The sequence below is a fragment of the Dermochelys coriacea genome, chromosome 1 (assembly GCF_009764565.3).
Source record: "Dermochelys coriacea isolate rDerCor1 chromosome 1, rDerCor1.pri.v4, whole genome shotgun sequence".
NCBI classification, from domain to species: Eukaryota; Metazoa; Chordata; order Testudines; family Dermochelyidae; genus Dermochelys; species Dermochelys coriacea.
The window spans coordinates 287,183,401-287,201,638 of record NC_050068.2 but is presented as its reverse complement, the minus strand read 5'-3'; the positions used below and the strand labels follow the sequence as shown (position 1 = coordinate 287,201,638).

At 39.2% G+C, this 18,238-nt stretch overlaps 1 protein-coding gene across 4 annotated transcripts in view; it reads left to right on the top strand.

Annotated features, from left to right (window-relative positions):
• Nucleotides 1-18,238, top strand: part of CNOT2 (CCR4-NOT transcription complex subunit 2) — a 146,764-nt gene that overhangs the window by 121,112 nt on the left and 7,414 nt on the right. For all 4 annotated transcript variants that reach the window (XM_038397338.2, XM_038397345.2, XM_043493437.1 and 1 more), the window contains 6 exons: nt 2,096-2,216; nt 2,323-2,479; nt 10,878-10,939; nt 11,039-11,088; nt 12,533-12,633; nt 16,194-16,338. In XM_038397338.2, the coding sequence (XP_038253266.1) occupies nt 2,096-2,216; nt 2,323-2,479; nt 10,878-10,939; nt 11,039-11,088; nt 12,533-12,633; nt 16,194-16,338 (636 nt within the window). The remainder of the gene's footprint in view (nt 1-2,095; nt 2,217-2,322; nt 2,480-10,877; nt 10,940-11,038; nt 11,089-12,532; nt 12,634-16,193; nt 16,339-18,238) is intronic.

The following is an 18,238-nucleotide window of genomic DNA, read 5'->3' as shown; positions in this document are numbered from 1 at the left end:
CTTATTGAACTTGGATGATTCATAGAATTTTCAGTGAAGTATCATGAATTGTCATAACCATGGGAGATTCAATCATTCAGATTGCCAAAATTAGCATTTATCCACATTATACACTTGGTTTTTTTTGAAGTAGTTTAAAGCCTTTGCAAGAAGCTGTTGAAAGATTCGGGAGTGAAGCCACTTCATTGCATGCAGTCCTGCTATCTGTGGAGGTCAAATTCTTAGTTTTTCATTCCCTGGAGGAAGCTGTTAAGGTTTGTCAGTACTAGAAAACAGGAGGTGGAAGCAGACTCAGAGAGGGATTGGATAAAAATTGAACTGATACAATGTGATTTTATACAAAGTTATCCTGTCAAAAAGTCTCAGTACTATGCAGGCAGTATGTCCTGATACACTGATATTCTGCCATTTGAAACAGCAGTATGTCAGTGCACACTAGAAAACTTTTAGTGTGTAGCGACAAGATCCATGTGGACAGTTAAGATGCAGCATGCTGAAGCTCTCTAGATTTACACCTGAACTTGCTGCGCACCAAACAGCCTTTTAGACGTGTCTTTAATTTATTTTATTGTCCCTTCCTGTGACAATATTCTCTAGACATTGAGCTCTTCGGAGTAGTATCCTCTCAGTGTGGCACCATGCATACTGTAGAAATAGTAAATAGAAATGACAGGAAAAACAACTTGTGGCAGTAGAGAGCAAACATTTTATACAGTTTTCTTGTCAAACATAGTGTTATACCTCTTTCCTAACTGGTGAGTGTCAACTGTAGTTTGCTTGCTTCTGTAATTGGTCCTGTTGTTATATCCAGTGTCAGCCACTGCAGCTCAGAGGGGCTCTCTATGTGAAGATGAGACTGTAGGCAGGCATGTGGAGCAATGGGCCCCTGGGCACCTCCTGTGCCATGCACTCATTTAGAAATGCAGCAGTTTACACTTCCCATTAATATTCTGCTTCAACTGTGTACAAAATATTTAAATATCCTGACCTTTTAAATTTGAGATTATAGATTTGGGAGTAGTTCTTACTGCAGGGATTGTAAAAATGACAAAGGCGTTAATCATACCTACAGATTGGTAACGGAACACGAGGCCTTCAACTGACAAACAGAGCTGTGGTTTACATTTTACTCATAAGTAAGCCCTGAAAAGTGTGGAAAACTATGTCTTTGGTTTTAATTCCTTTATATACAAATACCAGGTGTGACAGGGTTGGGCCAGATGGCTACAGGAGAGTAATAGAAGGCAGATATATTAGCCCCAGGCTAAGTAGGTCCCTTTCCCCTGGGTAAGGTAACAGGGAAGGTTCCAGAACAATCAGGAACCTACTGGAGACAATTAAGACAGGCTGATTAGAACACCTGCAGCCAATCAAGAAGCTGCTAGAATCAATTAAGGAAGGCTAATCAGGGCACCTGGGTTTTAAAAAGGAGCTCCCTTCAGTTTGTGGTGTGTGTGTGAGGAGCTGGGAGCAAGAGGCACTAAGAGCTGAGAGTGAGAACGCGTACTGTTGGAGGACTGAGGTGTACAAGCATTATCAGACACCAGGAGGAAGGTCCTATGGTGAGGATAAAGAAGGTGTTGGGAGGAGGCCATGAGGAAGTAGCCCAGGGAGTTGTAGCTGTCGCACAGCTGTTCCAGGAGGCACTCTAGACAGCTGCATTCCACAGGGCCATGGGCTGGAACCTGGAGTAGAGGGTGGGCCTGGTTCCCCCCCAAATCCTCCCAATTCCTGGTCAGACACAGGAGGAGTCGACCTGGACTGTGGGTTCAGAAAAACGGCCAAGCTAAGGGCTGCCGTGAAGCTCCAAGGCAAGCAAATCCACCAATAAGCGCAAGACCCGCCAAGGCAGATGAGAAACTTTGTCACATGGTTTTTTTTTCAAAACTTAAAACTGAATTACCTTGTAGTGTGGCAGGGCACTTCATTTCTTTTGGGATATGAATAATTGAATAGACTTCAGCCTCGCAATACATGGATGGTCCTGTTGATGGCTTTTGAAGAGCACTTTATTCAGAAGGGCTGCTAGACAAGTTTTCCATGTTGGTTTGTTTTCTATCATGCTAACTTGCACAAATTACTTGTTTCTTAATAGAATTTGAGTACATCAGGCAAAACATCTTCGAGTGCAGACGGACCCAAATTCCCTGGAGATAAAAGTTCAACAACGCAAAACAACAACCAGCAGAAAAAAGGGATCCAGGTGCTACCTGATGGTACGCTTGAGCTTTTTTTGCTAAATCACCTGAAAATATTTTCAAGTGATCTTGTTGATTCCTCCATTTTTTGAAAGGAGAAAATTAATTTGTTGTTCTTGCCTAGGTCGGGTTACCAACATTCCTCAAGGGATGGTGACGGACCAGTTTGGAATGATTGGCTTGTTAACATTCATCAGGGCAGCAGAGACGGACCCAGGAATGGTGCATCTTGCATTAGGAAGCGACTTAACAACACTAGGTCTCAATCTCAACTCTCCTGAGTAAGTTTTGTTTTCAATACTGTCATCAGTTTTGTTTTTTATTATGCTGCTGTTCATAATATTGGGTTCATTTAGTTCACATGAATATAAAAAAACCTGCAGATACTTTGACAAATTAAATTTGAAAATGCAATGACAGTAAAGTAAAGCCTTCATTAATAAGAGAACTGTGCTTCAAGGTATATTGAGATCTTGTTTTGCAAGCTTTCAGTAAGCTAGGAGGCTCTCCTTATGCCCTTAACTTGTTAAGGATATTTGTCAGGGAAGCTTTAATGTGGTGTTAATAAATTTCATGCATAAATTATTTTTTAAATAAAAATTTTCCTTGAGGATATGTACATTTAACAATCAGACAGCATTTTTATTGTAAATTAAACTTACACTGATATAATAACAAACACTACACCTTCGTAGTTGTGTTGTATAGTTGTATTGTTATCTTCAAGAGCAGTATACCTTTGAAGTTAACTAGTCCAATAGCTATTTTATATTCTCCATGTGTATAATTGTGAGCCTTCCACCATGATATCACAGGGCAGTAAGGGATTTTAAAGAATCTCTTGCACCTCTGTGTGGACTACCCACATCACCAGAGCCTGTGTTGGGAGGCAGGAGGGGAACAGCTGCTGGCATGCTGCTATTTCCCCTTCCATACATGTGGGAAGTGAGCGAAGTATTGGCTCCGCCCCCCAACACATCTGCCCACATACTTGAGCTGCTGTAGAGCGGGAAGTCATTTGGAGCTAGGGAAAAGCAGGAAACAGTCACATCTGTTTCTTACCTTGCTTCTGGGGCAGTTCAGCGGCACACTATCTTTTACTCTGGCTGGATTGCAGAATTACAATGCTGCCTCATCTCTTGAGATACATGGGCAAACTTGGGACGGGGAGCTCTAAAGCTTTTGTTTACTCTGCATAACCTGATAAACAGAGTACTAAAAACATAATTAATCTAAAAGGTATTTGATGCATGACCCACCTACAGAAGAACCTTGCTGAACTTCATAGTTTATTCTCTCTCAAAAAAAAGTCTTTTTTTTTTTTTCCACCAAAGATTTGTGTACTATGTTTGTTGAAATTTTATGAATGCACACAATAAACCAACCAGCAAAACCAGATTGGAATGGTACATATAGATGAAAGGAATTCTTTGCACTTCACATTTCTCAGATTATATACACATGAAATAGGTATGTATATGAGTTGAAGAAGAATGGGGGGGGGGGGAGAGAGAGAGGGGTGTGTGTGTGTGTGTGTGTGTGTGTGTGTGTGTGTGTGTAAAAAACAAGATGAAACAAGAAAGAGTAAGAAGAAAAAAGTGGCATTCTGGAATCTGCACTCTTTATAATTAATTGGCACTTAATTTATATATATCCCTTACGTAAATTGATTATTTTCAGGAATTACTCCATAGTGCATTTCTAAACATTTTTTCAGAACATTGTTCCATTAGAGAGACGAGATGGGTGAGGTAATATCTTTTATTGGACCAACTTCTGTTGGTGATAGAGACAAGCTTTCAAGAGTTCCATTGGTATTCTCAGAACTACACTTGTGCACCATAACCACTCTTAAATACGAATGGATTTAGAGTCTGCAGAATGAAAAATGTACATAGTAATTTCTTCAGACTTAGTGCTGTTCTTACAGATCATGACTTTTTTGAGTGTGATGGATTTTTTTCTACTTCACTAAGAACATGAGAGTTTTAAATAGCTATACTAAGAAATCACTCTTCTCACTACTAGCTCCATAATTTGTAGCATTGATTTAATTTTGACTGTCTGCGTAGGTGCATCTGCAGGATGTGCACAATATCAGAGTTGTTTGATATTTCCAATACAGATTGTCCTCAGAAAGGCTATGTTTGAACAATGTGGTTAGAGCAAAGTACATCTGAAATTCAGTATTTTAAAGTAGATTTAAGTGTAATTTAGCACATCTGAGCTGAATATCTGAGTTTTTGGTACAATTTTGTCCCACTGTTTGCTAGTAAAAACTAGCATTTAAAATTCTTTCGTCTAAATCTCAGGTTATTTATTTTTAGCTTTGGTTATAATCCGTGTAAGACTGTGATATAAAGCTAGTTTTTATTTGGTAGTGTTGAAGTGCTGAAAAATAGTAATGGTTTAGAATGACATTTGTCATGGTGATGATATCTGAAATTAAAGGCACTTTATTGTGGTGGTTTATTAGTATGCTGTGCATCTCCTCAATTTGATAAAATCCTAATTGTTAATATACAGATCTATGCAGGATTTTACCAATTTGTTGCCATGATTGCTGGTAATTAGTTAACTGGATTTTTTTAGTTTTTAATAGGGAATAGTTTCATACAGAGTATTTACTATCTTCCGTGGATGCATATTATTCAAGTGACAACATTTGGGGGGGGGGGTGTATTATATGTAATACCTGCTTTTAGTCTGGTTTTGGAGCTTTTACAGTTGATGATACAGATAAAAGATTTGCTATTTTATTTTACTGCCCTCAAAGTTAGAGATATGTTTTTGCCTAGTGTGACAGTCAGTCTTCACTGTGCCTTAAATCAGCAGTTCTCAACAGGGAGTCTTTGAACCCTTTCAGGGATGCCTGAGGCCCCACGGTTAAAACCCAGAGCCCAAGCCCCAGCACCTCTCGTGGGGCTGAAACTAGGACCCACGGGGTTGAAGCTCCGATTCTGGCGTCCCCCCCCCCCGCAGGGGGCAGTGGGGCTGAATCCTGGAGCCCCGAGCCCTGGTCCTCCCCACAGGGCAGAAGCCCTCAGCCCATAGGCAGAGTTGGGAGGCATGTGGGTGTTGCCTCCCTCCCCCTGAAACTAAACTGCAAGAAACTACTCCTCTCCCCGCCGGGCCAGGTCAGAGGTGGGAAGCCAGAGCTGGGCAGCGTGAGACAGTTGCTGCTCTGGCTAGTGCCATGGAGCAGGCATCCTAGGCATTCCCTTTTCTCCCGCTGCTACGGGGGGTTGAAGCTGCTCCTCAACTCCCAGCCCCTGTTGCTCACGCAGCTGGTAAAAGCCGACTGGGCAGGGGGACCTGGCTCAGTGGCTGGCAGAACCCTCGGGGAACTGGGACCGCACACAGCCCCTAGCTACCCTTCTCCCTGCACCTTGAGCTACCCCGCTGCCTGCACACAATCCCAAACTACCCCCTGCCTGCACACAGCCCTTAGGTACCATACTCGCTACATCCTGAGCTACCCCCCTGCCTGCACACAGCCCCTTGCTTGCCTCCTCCCTGCACCCTAACCTTCCCCCCGTCCGCACACTGCACCTTGAGCTACCCCCCTACTCACACACAAACCCTAGCTACTCCCTGCCTGCACAGAGTCCTCAGGTACTCTCTCCCTGAACCCTGAGCTGTTTTAAAACTTTTTGAGCTGAGCCCCCCATCTTTGAGTTATAGAGAGAATAGAAGTTGATAAAGTACAGATAGGAACTGAAGAGAAACAGTCAAACGAAAAGTCCTGTTCAGTTACGTCACATGAAGGCAGTCAGCTAAATATTGACAGATTTTATAAGTGCTTTTATACAAATGCTAGAAGTCTAAATACTAAAATGGATGAACTGAAGTGCCTTGTATTAAATGAGGGTATTGGTATAATAGACGTCATAGAACCTTGCGGGACGATGATAATCAATAGGACATGATAACGCCTGGGTTTAAAATATATAGGAAAGGCAAAATGGGTTGTTCTGGTGGGGGAGTGGCATTATATGTGAAAGAGAGAATAGAATCAAATATAGTAAATACCTTAAATGAATCAAACTGTACCAGAGAATCTCTGTAGATCGAAATTCTGTGCTTCACTAATAAGAGTATGCTACTGACAACTCTCAAACCAGGATGTGATAGTGACTGTGAAATACTCAGAGAGATTAGAGAGGCCACAAAAATTGAATACTCTAATAATAATAATAATAATAATAATAATAATAATAATAGTTAAATCTCTAATTATTATTATTATTAACTGCATGTTGACTAGATGCATGTCAGGGAGAGGATGCAGACACAAAATTTCTAGACACCATAAATGACTGCTGCTTGGAGCAGCTAGTCCTGGAACCCCCAAGGGGAGAGGCAATTCTTGATTTAGTCCTAAGCAAAGCATAGAATCTGGTTCAAGAGGTAAATATAGCCGAACCACTCAGTAATAGCAACCATAGTATAATTTAAATTTAACTTCCTGGGGGAAAGGGAAATGTCAAAGAAGCCCACCATAGAAGCATTTAACTTCAAAAAGGGGAACTACTCAGAAATGAGGAGGCTAGTTAAATGGAAATTAAAAGGAACAGTCACAAAAAAGAAATGCCTGCAAGCTGCATGGAAGCTTTTTAAAAACACTGTAATAGACACTCAAAGTAAATGTATACCCCAAATTCAAAACAAAACACAGGACCTCAAATGTGCCACCATGGCTAAACAGAGTAAAAGAGGCAGTTAGAGGCAAAAAAGCATCATTTAAAAATTGGAAGTCAAATATTACTGAGGAAAATAGAAAGGAACATAAACTCTGGTAAGTTAAATGTAAAATTAGGCAGACTAAAAAATAATTTTGAAGAGCAACTAGCAAAACACACCAAAACTAACAGAATTTTTTAAAAACTGTATCAGAAGCAGGAAGCCTGCCAGACAATTAGTGGCACTAAAGAAGCACCTCAGGAAGACAAGGCCATTGTGAGGAAGCTAAATAAATTCTTTGCATTGGCCTTCTCTGTGGAGGATATGAAGGAGATTCCCACTCCTGCATCATTATTTTTTTGGGCGAAACATCTAAGAAACAGCACTAGATTGAGGTGTCAGTAGAAGCAGTTTTGGAACAAATTGATAAATTTAACCGTAATAAATTGCCAGTACCAGATGGTATTCACCCAAGAGATCTGAAGGAACTTGGATATGAAATTGCAGAACTACTAATTGTGGTATGTAACCTATTGCTTAAATCAGCCTCTGTATCAGATGACTGGAGAATAACTAATATAACACCAATTTTTGAAAAAGGCTTCAGAGGCAATTATAGGCCAGTAAGCCTAACTTCAGTACCTGGCAGACTGTTGAAAATATTGTAAAAAACAGAATTATTACATACATAGATGAACACGATTTGTTGGGGAAGAGTCAATACAGCTTTTGTAAAGGGAAATCGCGCTGTACCAGTCTAGTATGTCAGTACGCATGTGGACAAGGTTGAAACAATTGATATAGTGTACTTGGATGTTCAGAAAGCTCTTCAACATATGCATAAACAATCTGGAAAAACAGGAAAACAAAGTGAGGTGGCAAAGTTTGCAGATGATACAAAATTACTCAAGGTAGTTAAGTCCAAAGCTGACTGCAGGGAGTTACAAAGAGATCTCACAAAACTGGGTGACTAGGCAGCAAAACGGCAGATGAAATTCAATGTTGATAAATGCAAGTAATGCACATTAGAAAACAATCCTAACTATATATACAAAATGATGGGGTCTATATTAGCTGTTACCACTCAGAGTGGAGTTGTTGTAGACAGTTGTCTGAAAATATCTGCTCAACGTGCAGTGGCAGTCAAAAAAGGTAATCTTAGGAGCCATTAAGGAAAATTAAGGGAATGAAAATTTCCATGTGAGGAGAGATTTAGAAGGCTGGGGAGTGCTCATCTTAGAAAAGAGACTAGGGATGAGAAGGAATATAAAGTCATAACTGGTATGGACAAAGTGAATAGGGAAGTGTTATTTATCCATCCACATAACCAGAACGAGGGGTCGCCCAATGAAATTAGTAGGCTTAAAATAAACATAAGGGACGACTTCTTCACACAGTGCATAGTCAGCTGTGAAACTCCATTGCCATGGGATATTGTGAAGGCCAAAAGCATAACTGGGTTTTAAAAAAATAGAGAAGTTTACAGAGGACAGGTCCATCAATGGCTATCAACCGAGATGGTCAGGGACACAACCCCATTCTCTGGGTGTCCATTATCTCAGACTGCCAGAAGCTGGGACTGGATGATACAGGATGGATCGCTATTGCCCTATTCTGTTCATTCCCTCTGAATCATCTGGCATTGGCCACTGTCGGAAGACAGGATACTGGGCTAGATGGACCATTGGTATGACCCAGTATGTCCGTTCTTATGTAGTGTGAAAGTCTCCCAAAATATTAATCAAATAATTTGTATACTGCCCAGAAGTACAGTAGAACCTCAGAGTTACGAACACGTTCAGAGTAGAGGTTGTTCATAACTCTGAAATGTTCATAGCTCTGAACAAAACATTATGGTTTATTTCAAAAGTGTACAACTGAATATTGACTTAATACAGCTTTGAAACTTTACTATGCAGAAAACAAATGCTGCTTTTAACCATCTTAATGTAAATGAAAAAAGCACAGAAAGAGTTATCAATTTTTTTTTCCACTGAATGCATCCGATGAAGTGAGCTGTAGCTCACGAAAGCTTATGCTCAAATAAATTTGTTAGTCTCTAAGGTGCCTCAAGTCCTCCTTTTCTTTTTGCGGATACAGACTAACACGGCTGCTACTCTGAAACCAATTTTTTTTACTTTATTTTTTTTAGGAGTTTAATACAGTACTATACTGTGCAGTATTTGTCTTTTTTGGGGGGGAGGGGGTGTCTCTGCTGCCTGATTGCATACTTCTGGTTCAAAATGAGATGTGTGGTTGACCACTCAGTTTGTAACTCTGAGGTTCTACTGTATCCATTAATAAGAGAGTTATCTGCTTAATACAGTGCTTTATGCTTTTCTATGCCTGTATGAATTCTTTTATCCCTGGATCTTGCCTTATTCCAAAATATAGAGCAAATGCTATGTTCCATGAACCAAAGATACTGCTTCAGTTATCAGTTACTTATGTTTTTAGCACACTTTATGCTAGACCAAATTTTTAAGGCTACAGTAAAATCTTTTTAAACTCTTCCAAAACGTAGCAGATGTCACAACAAAAAAGTGATCCACCTTCCTTATGGAATATAGTAAATAAGTCAGGCTTCACATATAGCGTACAGGAGATCATATCTCTTTAAAAACTTTACCTACAATAGGCAGATAATATTAAGAAGAGTCTTTGCCCATTGATTTTTTGCAGAGATATTCACATTATGCTGATTAAAAAAATAGTGTTTTGTGGCCTTTAAGGCAGTGTTTAGATGGGTGAGTGAGCCTTTATATTTCAACTCTTGGGAAGTACTACACAGTTGGAAAGATTTCTCCCATCAGAAGAAAGGACTTGGTCGTTTTCCACAGATGCTGCCCCTGTGATGCCTGTAGTCAGGATATATGAGAATATAAGCTGTTGTCAACCTTGGGTTAAAGGTGGCCTATGGTATAGGATTGGCACCCCTTGGTCTGGAAACATTTTTCTTTAAAACTCGGTTGGGAATTGGTCTTCTGGTAATTTCCCAGGCTTCAAAGATTTTATAGCACTCTTATGCCTTCCTGCTAGAAGGTGCATAGGTTAGTAGACTGAAGTCTCATTTGCAAAATATGTCACAATACAATATTATCACAAACAATTAAAATAGAAGTGCAACTGCCAAAAAACTGTATATTGTGATTCGCTGTCCTTTTTTGTTCCTCTTCCGGCTAATTACCAAACTTCAGTAGTTCTCAGTGTATCACTAAGTCATTGATTCAAATTAGCAAAGTTCTACAGTGTTTAATTAGTAATCTAAGCGCTCCATTTTTTTTCTTCTTGATGTATTATCAAGAATTAAATCAGTGGTTCTCAAGCTTTTGTATTGGGTAACCCCTTTCACACAGCAAGCCTCTGAATGCGACCCGCCTTATAAATTAAAAACACATTTTTGTTAATATTGAACACTATTATAAATGCTGGAGGCAAAGTGGGGTTTGGGAGTGGAGGCTGACAGCTCATGACCCCCTGAGGGGTGACGACCCCCAGTTTGAGAACCCCTGAATTAAATGAAATCAGAAAATTTATATTTTTCAGACTTTTTTTCATGTTCCACTGAAATGGTGAAATCGGTTCTTTGTCAGCATAGAGTAGAATTTAAAGGAAGGGTACAATCATTATCGGTGGAGAAACTAGACCTGCCAGCTATAAGTCTTTTTCCTCTTTTAATTATGGGCTCAGATTTATTAGCTCCTGAGGCTCCTGAAAGGTGTTACACAATACCTCCATTTTGCCAAGTACATTTGGGCTTCTCAAAGGGGTTGGAGCCAAAGGCACTTAGGTTACAAGCACAATTGAGAATTGTGCCCTTTTTTGAATTCAGTGAGGGGGAGGGTTGCCATTGAAGTCAGTGGTGCCAGAATTTCACCCTAAAAGTTAATGAAGTAACTAAATATGATGGTTTTGGAGGAGGGGAGGGATGTGGGGTTTGGATGTCTCCTTCAAATTCATTGCTTTTTCATTTGAGTTACGTTTTTTCTTGTTCAGAAATCTCTACCCCAAATTTGCATCACCTTGGGCATCTTCGCCTTGTCGACCTCAAGACATAGGTAGGGAAAATAAATTGTGTTTAATGCTGTGTTGATATTTATAAATGAGAATCAATTACATGGTTTAACAATTAGGTCAATTCTGATTCCTTTATCTAGACTTCCATGTTCCATCTGAATACTTAACGAACATTCACATTAGGGATAAGGTGAGTGTGCTTTCTTGTCCCGTATAATAAAATATGTAGATAAGCAGCTGCTTGGTTTATAGTATTCTTTTCAAGATAACCTGACAAGTAATTTTTTGCAGATGGATATCTCTCATCAAATCCAGTGTTTTTAGAAGGTGTTAAATTCTGTAAGAACAGAGGTGCATGGAATATTCTAGGAATGTTGCATACCCTTTCCAACATTACAAGACCAAACAAAAAAATTAAAAACAAAGAACCAAAACCCTGCATCTGTTCCCAGTTTTGTTTTCCTTTAATTTCTTGGATGCTAAAAATATTTTGCATTAGATTTTGGGGAATGTGAGAATGGGCTTAGGAAAGGACCAACAGAAATCATTAGAATCATAGTCAATGTAATGAAAGCAGTAGTCAGTCTAGATCAATATCCTATCTCTGAAAGTGTCAGATCCTTTAGACCAAAGCATCAAACCCTTATAATTCACATACCATAGTACAGGGGTTGGCAACCTTTCAGAAGTGGTGTGCCAAGTCTTCATTTATTCACTCTGATTTAAGGTTTTGCATGCCAGTAATACATTTTAACATTTTTAGAAGGTCTCTTTCTATAAGTCTATAATATATAACTAAACTATCGTTGTATGTAAAGTAAATAAGGTTTTTAAAACGTTTAAGAAGCTTCATTTAAAATTAAAATGCAAAGCCCCTTGGACTGGTGGCCAGAACCCAGGCAGTGTGAGTGCCAGTGAAAATCAGCTCGTGTGCCGCCTTTGGCACACGTGCCATAGGTTGCCTACCCCTGCCATAGTATATCAACATTATACAATACAGAGAGATTTCTTGATTCCATCTGATCAGCTTATAACCTGAAGCTTAAACATTGATAGCTCTTACTCCTTTCTTCCTTAGCTAATAGGAATTTTAAGCTTGATATATTTAAAAAGAAATCCTAAATATTGTATGTTGATGAGATCATTCAGTAATGTTTAGAAATTAAGATGTAAGGATTTGCTGTACTAATGTAGCTATATAATGAAATTTAGTAAATGAACTAATAAATTTAAAAGTAAAGTGAGATGATTAGAAAATACACAAAGAAAAATGATTCTCCCCTTTCAGGTTTGTTACTTACATTAACTGTCCTGCTGTTTATATAATAGGAAAATAGGAAAGCTTAATTTAAACTGGAGAAAAATTGAGCTTTTGATTAGTATATTACACTGCTATATATCTAGTATAACTTTTGCAACATACTTAATGTAAGGGAAACAGTTGGATTATATTTTTGATTTAATTGGGATTGGTCCTGCTTTGAGCTGGGGGTTGGACTAGATGACCTCCTGAGATCCCTTCCAATCTTGATAGTCTAGGATTATATTTCCTTGTCACATTTAAATGGTATTAGCTGTCATTTATTTTATTTACCTTTTTTGGTTTTTAATCTTAATTTTTTTATCTTTTGCAGCTGGCTGCAATAAAACTTGGCCGATATGGAGAAGATCTACTGTTTTATCTCTATTACATGAATGGAGGAGATGTATTACAGCTATTAGCAGCAGTAGAGCTGTATGTTCAAAATATTTTGGCCAATTTGGTAACAGTTTACTTTAGTAATCACTTAGTAAATCTAAGGTTTCAGAGTTGCAGCCGTGTTAGTCTGTATTCTCATAAGCTTTGGTGGGCTAAAGCCCACTTCATCGGATGCATGCAGTGGAAAATACAATGGGAAGATATATATACACAGAGAACATGAAACAGTGGGTGTTATCATACACACTATAACGAGAGTGATCAGTTAAGGTAAGCTATTACCATCAGGAGAGAAGAAAAAACTTTTGTAGAGGTAATCAAGATGGGCCATTTCCAGCAGTTGACAAGAACGTGTGAGGAACAGTGCGGGGGTTGGGGGGGTAAACACGGGGAAATAGTTTTACTTGGTGTAATGACACATCCACTCCCAGTCTTTATTCAAGCCTAATTTAATGGTGTTCAGTTTGCAAATTAATTCCAATTCAGCAGTCTCTCATTGGAGTCTGTTTTTGAATTTTTTTGTTGTAATATTGCAACTTTTAAGACTGTAATAGAGTGACCAGGAAGATTGAAGTGTTCTCAGACTAGTTTTTGAATGTTATAATCTTTGATGTCTGATTTTGTGTCCATTTATTCTTTTACGTAGAGACTGTCTGGTTTGGCCAGTGTACATGGCAGAGGGGCATTGCAGGCACATATCACATTGGTAGATGTGCAGGTGAATGAGCCTCTGATAGCATGGCTGATGTGATTAGGTCCTATGATAGTGTCCCCTGAATAGATATGTGGACACATTTGGCAACGGGCTTTGTTGAAAGGATAGGTTCCTGGTTAGTGTTTTAGTTGTGTGGTGTGTGGTTGCTGGTGAGTATTTGCTTCAGGTTGGTGGGTTGTCTGTAAGCAAGGACTGGCCTGTCTCCCAAGATCTGTGAGAGTGATGGGTCGTCCTTCAGGATTGGTTGTAGATCCTTGATGATGCTCTGGAGAGGTTTTAGTTGGGGGATGAAGGTAACAGCTAGTGGCATTCTGTTATTTTCTTTGTTGGGCCTGTCCTGTAGTAGGTGACTTGTGAGTACTCTTCTGGCTCAGTCAATCTGTTTCTTCACTTCAGCAGGCGGGTATTGTAGTTGTAAGATAGACATCTTGATAGAGATCTTGTAGGTGTTTGTCTCTGTCTGAGGGGTTGGAGCAAATGTGGTTGTATCATAAAGCTTGGCTGTAGACAATGGATTGTGTGGTGTGGTCTGGATGAAAGCTGGAGGCATGTAGGTAACTATAGCAGTCCTTAGGTTTCCAATATAGGGTGGTGGTTATGTGACCATCGCTTATTAGCACTGTAGTGTCCAGGAAGTGGATCTCTTGTGTGGACTGGTCCAGGCTGAGGTTGATGGTGGGATGGAAATTGTTGAAATCATGGTGGAATTCCTCAAGGGCTTCTTTCCATGGGTCCAGATGATGATGTCATCAATGTAGCGCAAGTAGAGTAGGGGCGTTAGAGGACGAGAGCTGAGGAAGCGTTGTTCTAAGTCAACCATAAAAATGTTGGCATACTGTGGGGCCATGTGGGTACCCATAGCATTGCCGCTGATTTGCAGGTATACGTTGTCCCCAAATGTGAAATAGTTTTGGGTGAGGACAAAGTTCAGCCGTCAGGTTTGCCATGACATTTTCAGGGATACTGTTCCTGACGGCTTGTAGTCCATCTTTGCGTGGAATGTTGGTGTAGAAGGCTTCTATATCCATAGTGACTAGGATGGTGTTTTCAGGAAGATCACCGATGGATTGCGGTTTCCTCGGGAAATCCGTGGTGTCTCGAAGATAGCTAGGAGTACTGGTAGCGTCGGGCCTGAGGAGGGAGTCTACATAGCCAGACAATCCTGCTGTCAGGGTGCCAATGCCTGAGATGATGGGGCGTCCAGGATTTCCAGGTTTATGGATCCTGGGTAGCAGATAGAATACTCCTGCTCGGGTAAAAGAATAAATGGACACAAATCAGACGCCAAGAATTATAACATTCAAAAACCAGTCGGAGAACAGTTCAATCTCCCTGGTCACTCAATTACAGACCTAAAAATTGCAATATTACAACAAAAAAAACTTCAAAAACAGACTCCAATGAGAGATTGCTGAATTGGAATTAATTTGCAATGTGGACACCATTAAATTAGGCTTGAATAAAGACTGGAAGTAGATGTGTCATTACACAAAGTAAAGCTATTTCCCCATGTTTATCCACCCCCCCCCCACACACAAACACACCCAGTTCCTCGCATGTTCTTGTCAACTGCTGGAAATGGCCCACCTTGATTATCACTACAAAAGATTTTTTTGTCTTTCCTGCTGATAATAGCTCACCTTAACTGATCACTCTCTTTATAATGTATATGATAACACCCATTGTTTCATGTTGTCTGTCTGTCTGTCTGTCTATCTTTCTACTGTATTTTCCACTGAATGCATCCGATTGAAGTGGGTTTTAGCCCATGAAAGCTTATGCTCAAATAAATTTGTTAGTCTCTAAGGTGCCACAAGTACTCCTGTTCTTTCTTTAGTAAGTCTAAAATTCTGCTTTCTAGTTTACTTCTAAAAGCTAGGAAAGCTTTTTTTTTTAACCCCTAAAAATAGAGGCATGATCTGTGCACAGGGCTGTAACCCTGAAGCTTTTCAATTCTGATACTTACTCTAGTACTGGTTCCTTTCTATAGTCTTTCCATTTGTAATAAAATGCATCTACCTTATATGGGTTTTGTGTTGCTTTTAAAGCACCCTGGAGACAAAAAATGCTACATAAATGCCAACAGTTGTTAAAATTAATGGTGTGGAGAAAGTGAATAGGGAAGTGTTATTTATCCCTTCACATAACACAAGAACCAGAGGTCACCCAATGAAATTAATGGGCAGCAGATTTAAAGCAAATAAAAGAAAATACTTCTTCACACAGTGCATAGTCAGCCTGTGGAACTCGTTGCCAGGGGATGTTGTGAAGGCCAAAAGTAGAAGTGGGTTCAAAAAACAATTAGGTAAGTTCATGGAGGATAGGTCCATCAATGACCAACAGCTAAGATGGTCACATGTACAACCCCGTGCTCTGGGTATCCGTAATCTCTAACTGCCAGATGCTGGGACTGAATGACAGGGAGTGGATCACTCAGTAATTGCCCTGTTCTGTTCACTCCATCTGAAGCATCTGGCATTGACCACTGTTGGAAGACAGGATACTGGGGTAGATGACCCATTGGTCTGACCCAGTATGGCCATTCTTACGTAACCATCTGAAAACAAAACAACAAAATGGAGGACAATAAACATTCTGAAAATGGTTTGCTGCTGGGATAGGCCAACTTCTTACAGAGAATGGCCAAGATTTTGGTCCTACCATTGGGACGGTATTTAATAAATGGTTATATGGAGCAGATAAGTAGGTGTTTTATTGGCTTGATTTTATATCTTAAGAGGTTTTTTTTGTTTTGTTTTTTGTTTTGTTTGTTTTTTTTAAATAGTATATACCAATGTCTGCTTGAAAGGGTGTGTTTTTTGTATTCTGAAATCAAAGCAACTAACATCAAAAATTTTTTCCTCCCAACTGAAAACGAAAGATTTAACCGCGATTGGAGATACCACAAAGAAGAACGAGTATGGATCACCAGGGCACCAGGCATGGAGCCAACAATGAAAACCAATACATATGAGAGGGGAACATATTACTTCTTTGACTGTCTTAACTGGAGGAAAGTAGCTAAGGTATTTTTTCTTCCACTGTGCAGATTTTTAAATCTATCAACCATGTATTTTTAAAAACCTTTTTTTAAAAATCCCCTTTTTTACTCGTGTGTGTGTGTGTGTGTGTGTATGTGTATATGTGTGTATATATATATATATATATATATATATATATATATATATATATATATATATATAAATAAAATATTCATTCTGTACCCCACACATTGGCCTTGTGACTTGAATTCAGATGTAGGAGGGAATAAGGATTTTCTAAAAATACTGGTTCATTACTGTGGGGGGGGAAGGAACTGTCCTCTCACTCTCCAAGAGATAGAAAAATGCAGAATATCGTTTTCCAATAGTTCTAGTTAAAATCCAATTGCTTTGTTCTGATTACTGAACTATGGAGTAATTACTTTTTGCCATTTAGAAGTTGGGCATGCAAATACTGTATTTTGTTTTAGAACATTAAAAACAGAGCACAAACTTTTTATTTTCAAATTAAACCATTTCTCCTTCATGGTATTCCCTCCACAGATATGCATTGTAGGAGATTCGTGCTTTATCACTTGACTCACAGAATACTTTCATATTAAGAAATATTTTGGGGCATAAGCCAAAGCTCCTCAGAACTAGTGTTCTTGGCCACAGGATGGTGTTCAACACAAACAATATCCCCACTTCTATTCAACTTGCTTTGTTCCTCTTTGGCAGACAGTGCAGTCTCAAAATCCAGCCTCACTGTGTACAGGATCAATGTCAAGATTTTACAGAATTTTATTTTTCTCCAAAAATTTAGTTATCAGTGTGTTAGTAGTTTCTTTAGCATAATTTTAAGATCTTTTTATAGGAGTTTTTTCCTCACTAGAATTTGACTATCAACTGTCCAATTCCAGAGGAAGCAGCGAAGATTCTCACGTGCAATACTGTGGCAATATGTTTACTTGAACACCAAGGGAAGAACTGACTTCCATTGTTGTTATGAGATGCTGAGTGCTTTTATGGAATGTTGCATTCAGAACAAGGTTATGTCTTCAGCGCTACCTCTGGCATGAGTTTAACACACACACAAAAAAAACAAACACCCAAGAACCTTACACTAAATACAATACAATTTATTGGATCAAGTGGTCCCTCGAGAATTCACTGAAAAGTTTTATTTTGTCATTATAGGGTCATCTGTATATGGCATGGGTTTGCAACTTTCGAATTTAAATGTCTGATCTGCTACAGAATAGATGTTTGTTTGAAGTTCCACATTTCTTATGCATTGAGGAAAGGGGAATATATATGCTTTTCTCCCATTTCCTCTGTTATTTCAAAGCTGATAGGTCAGGGCCAGAGTGATCTTGATATCTTCAGCTCAGTAGACGTGGTTCTTGGATATTAGCCCTTTTCAAGAAACTACCCGTTACTCTTCCCTATAACCTATTCTCAGATCCTTTATGTCAAGGAAGAGGGCAAATATTTCATCCAACTTCAGATTCCCTTAACCTGAAAGCCTAATTGCAGGATTGATTGTTTGGTGAGTCATTGCACTTCTCTGTGTAAATCACATCTCTGCTGTTTGGAATCATGCAAATATTCTTCTAAGCAGTTATATGCCTGTCGGTGAAAGTATTTTCAGGTTTAAACAGAGTCTAAAGGAGGTAGTTCCATTTCTCCCCATGTAGCGTTACCTTGAATTTTCTGTTAACACAATAGATTCAGGTTTCTCTTCATCTACAGATAGTCAGAGATGACCTATTATATATGCTACCATATTAATGTGCAGGAGTATTCAGTATCTTCAAATCCCTCAATAAAATGGCTTCTTACTAGTCTGGTGAATGTGAGAACATCTAGTTCTCACAAAGTTTATGGAATCTTTTTTTGACTTCTTGATATGTTACTTTTTGCATCTGTAGTTAGATTTTGT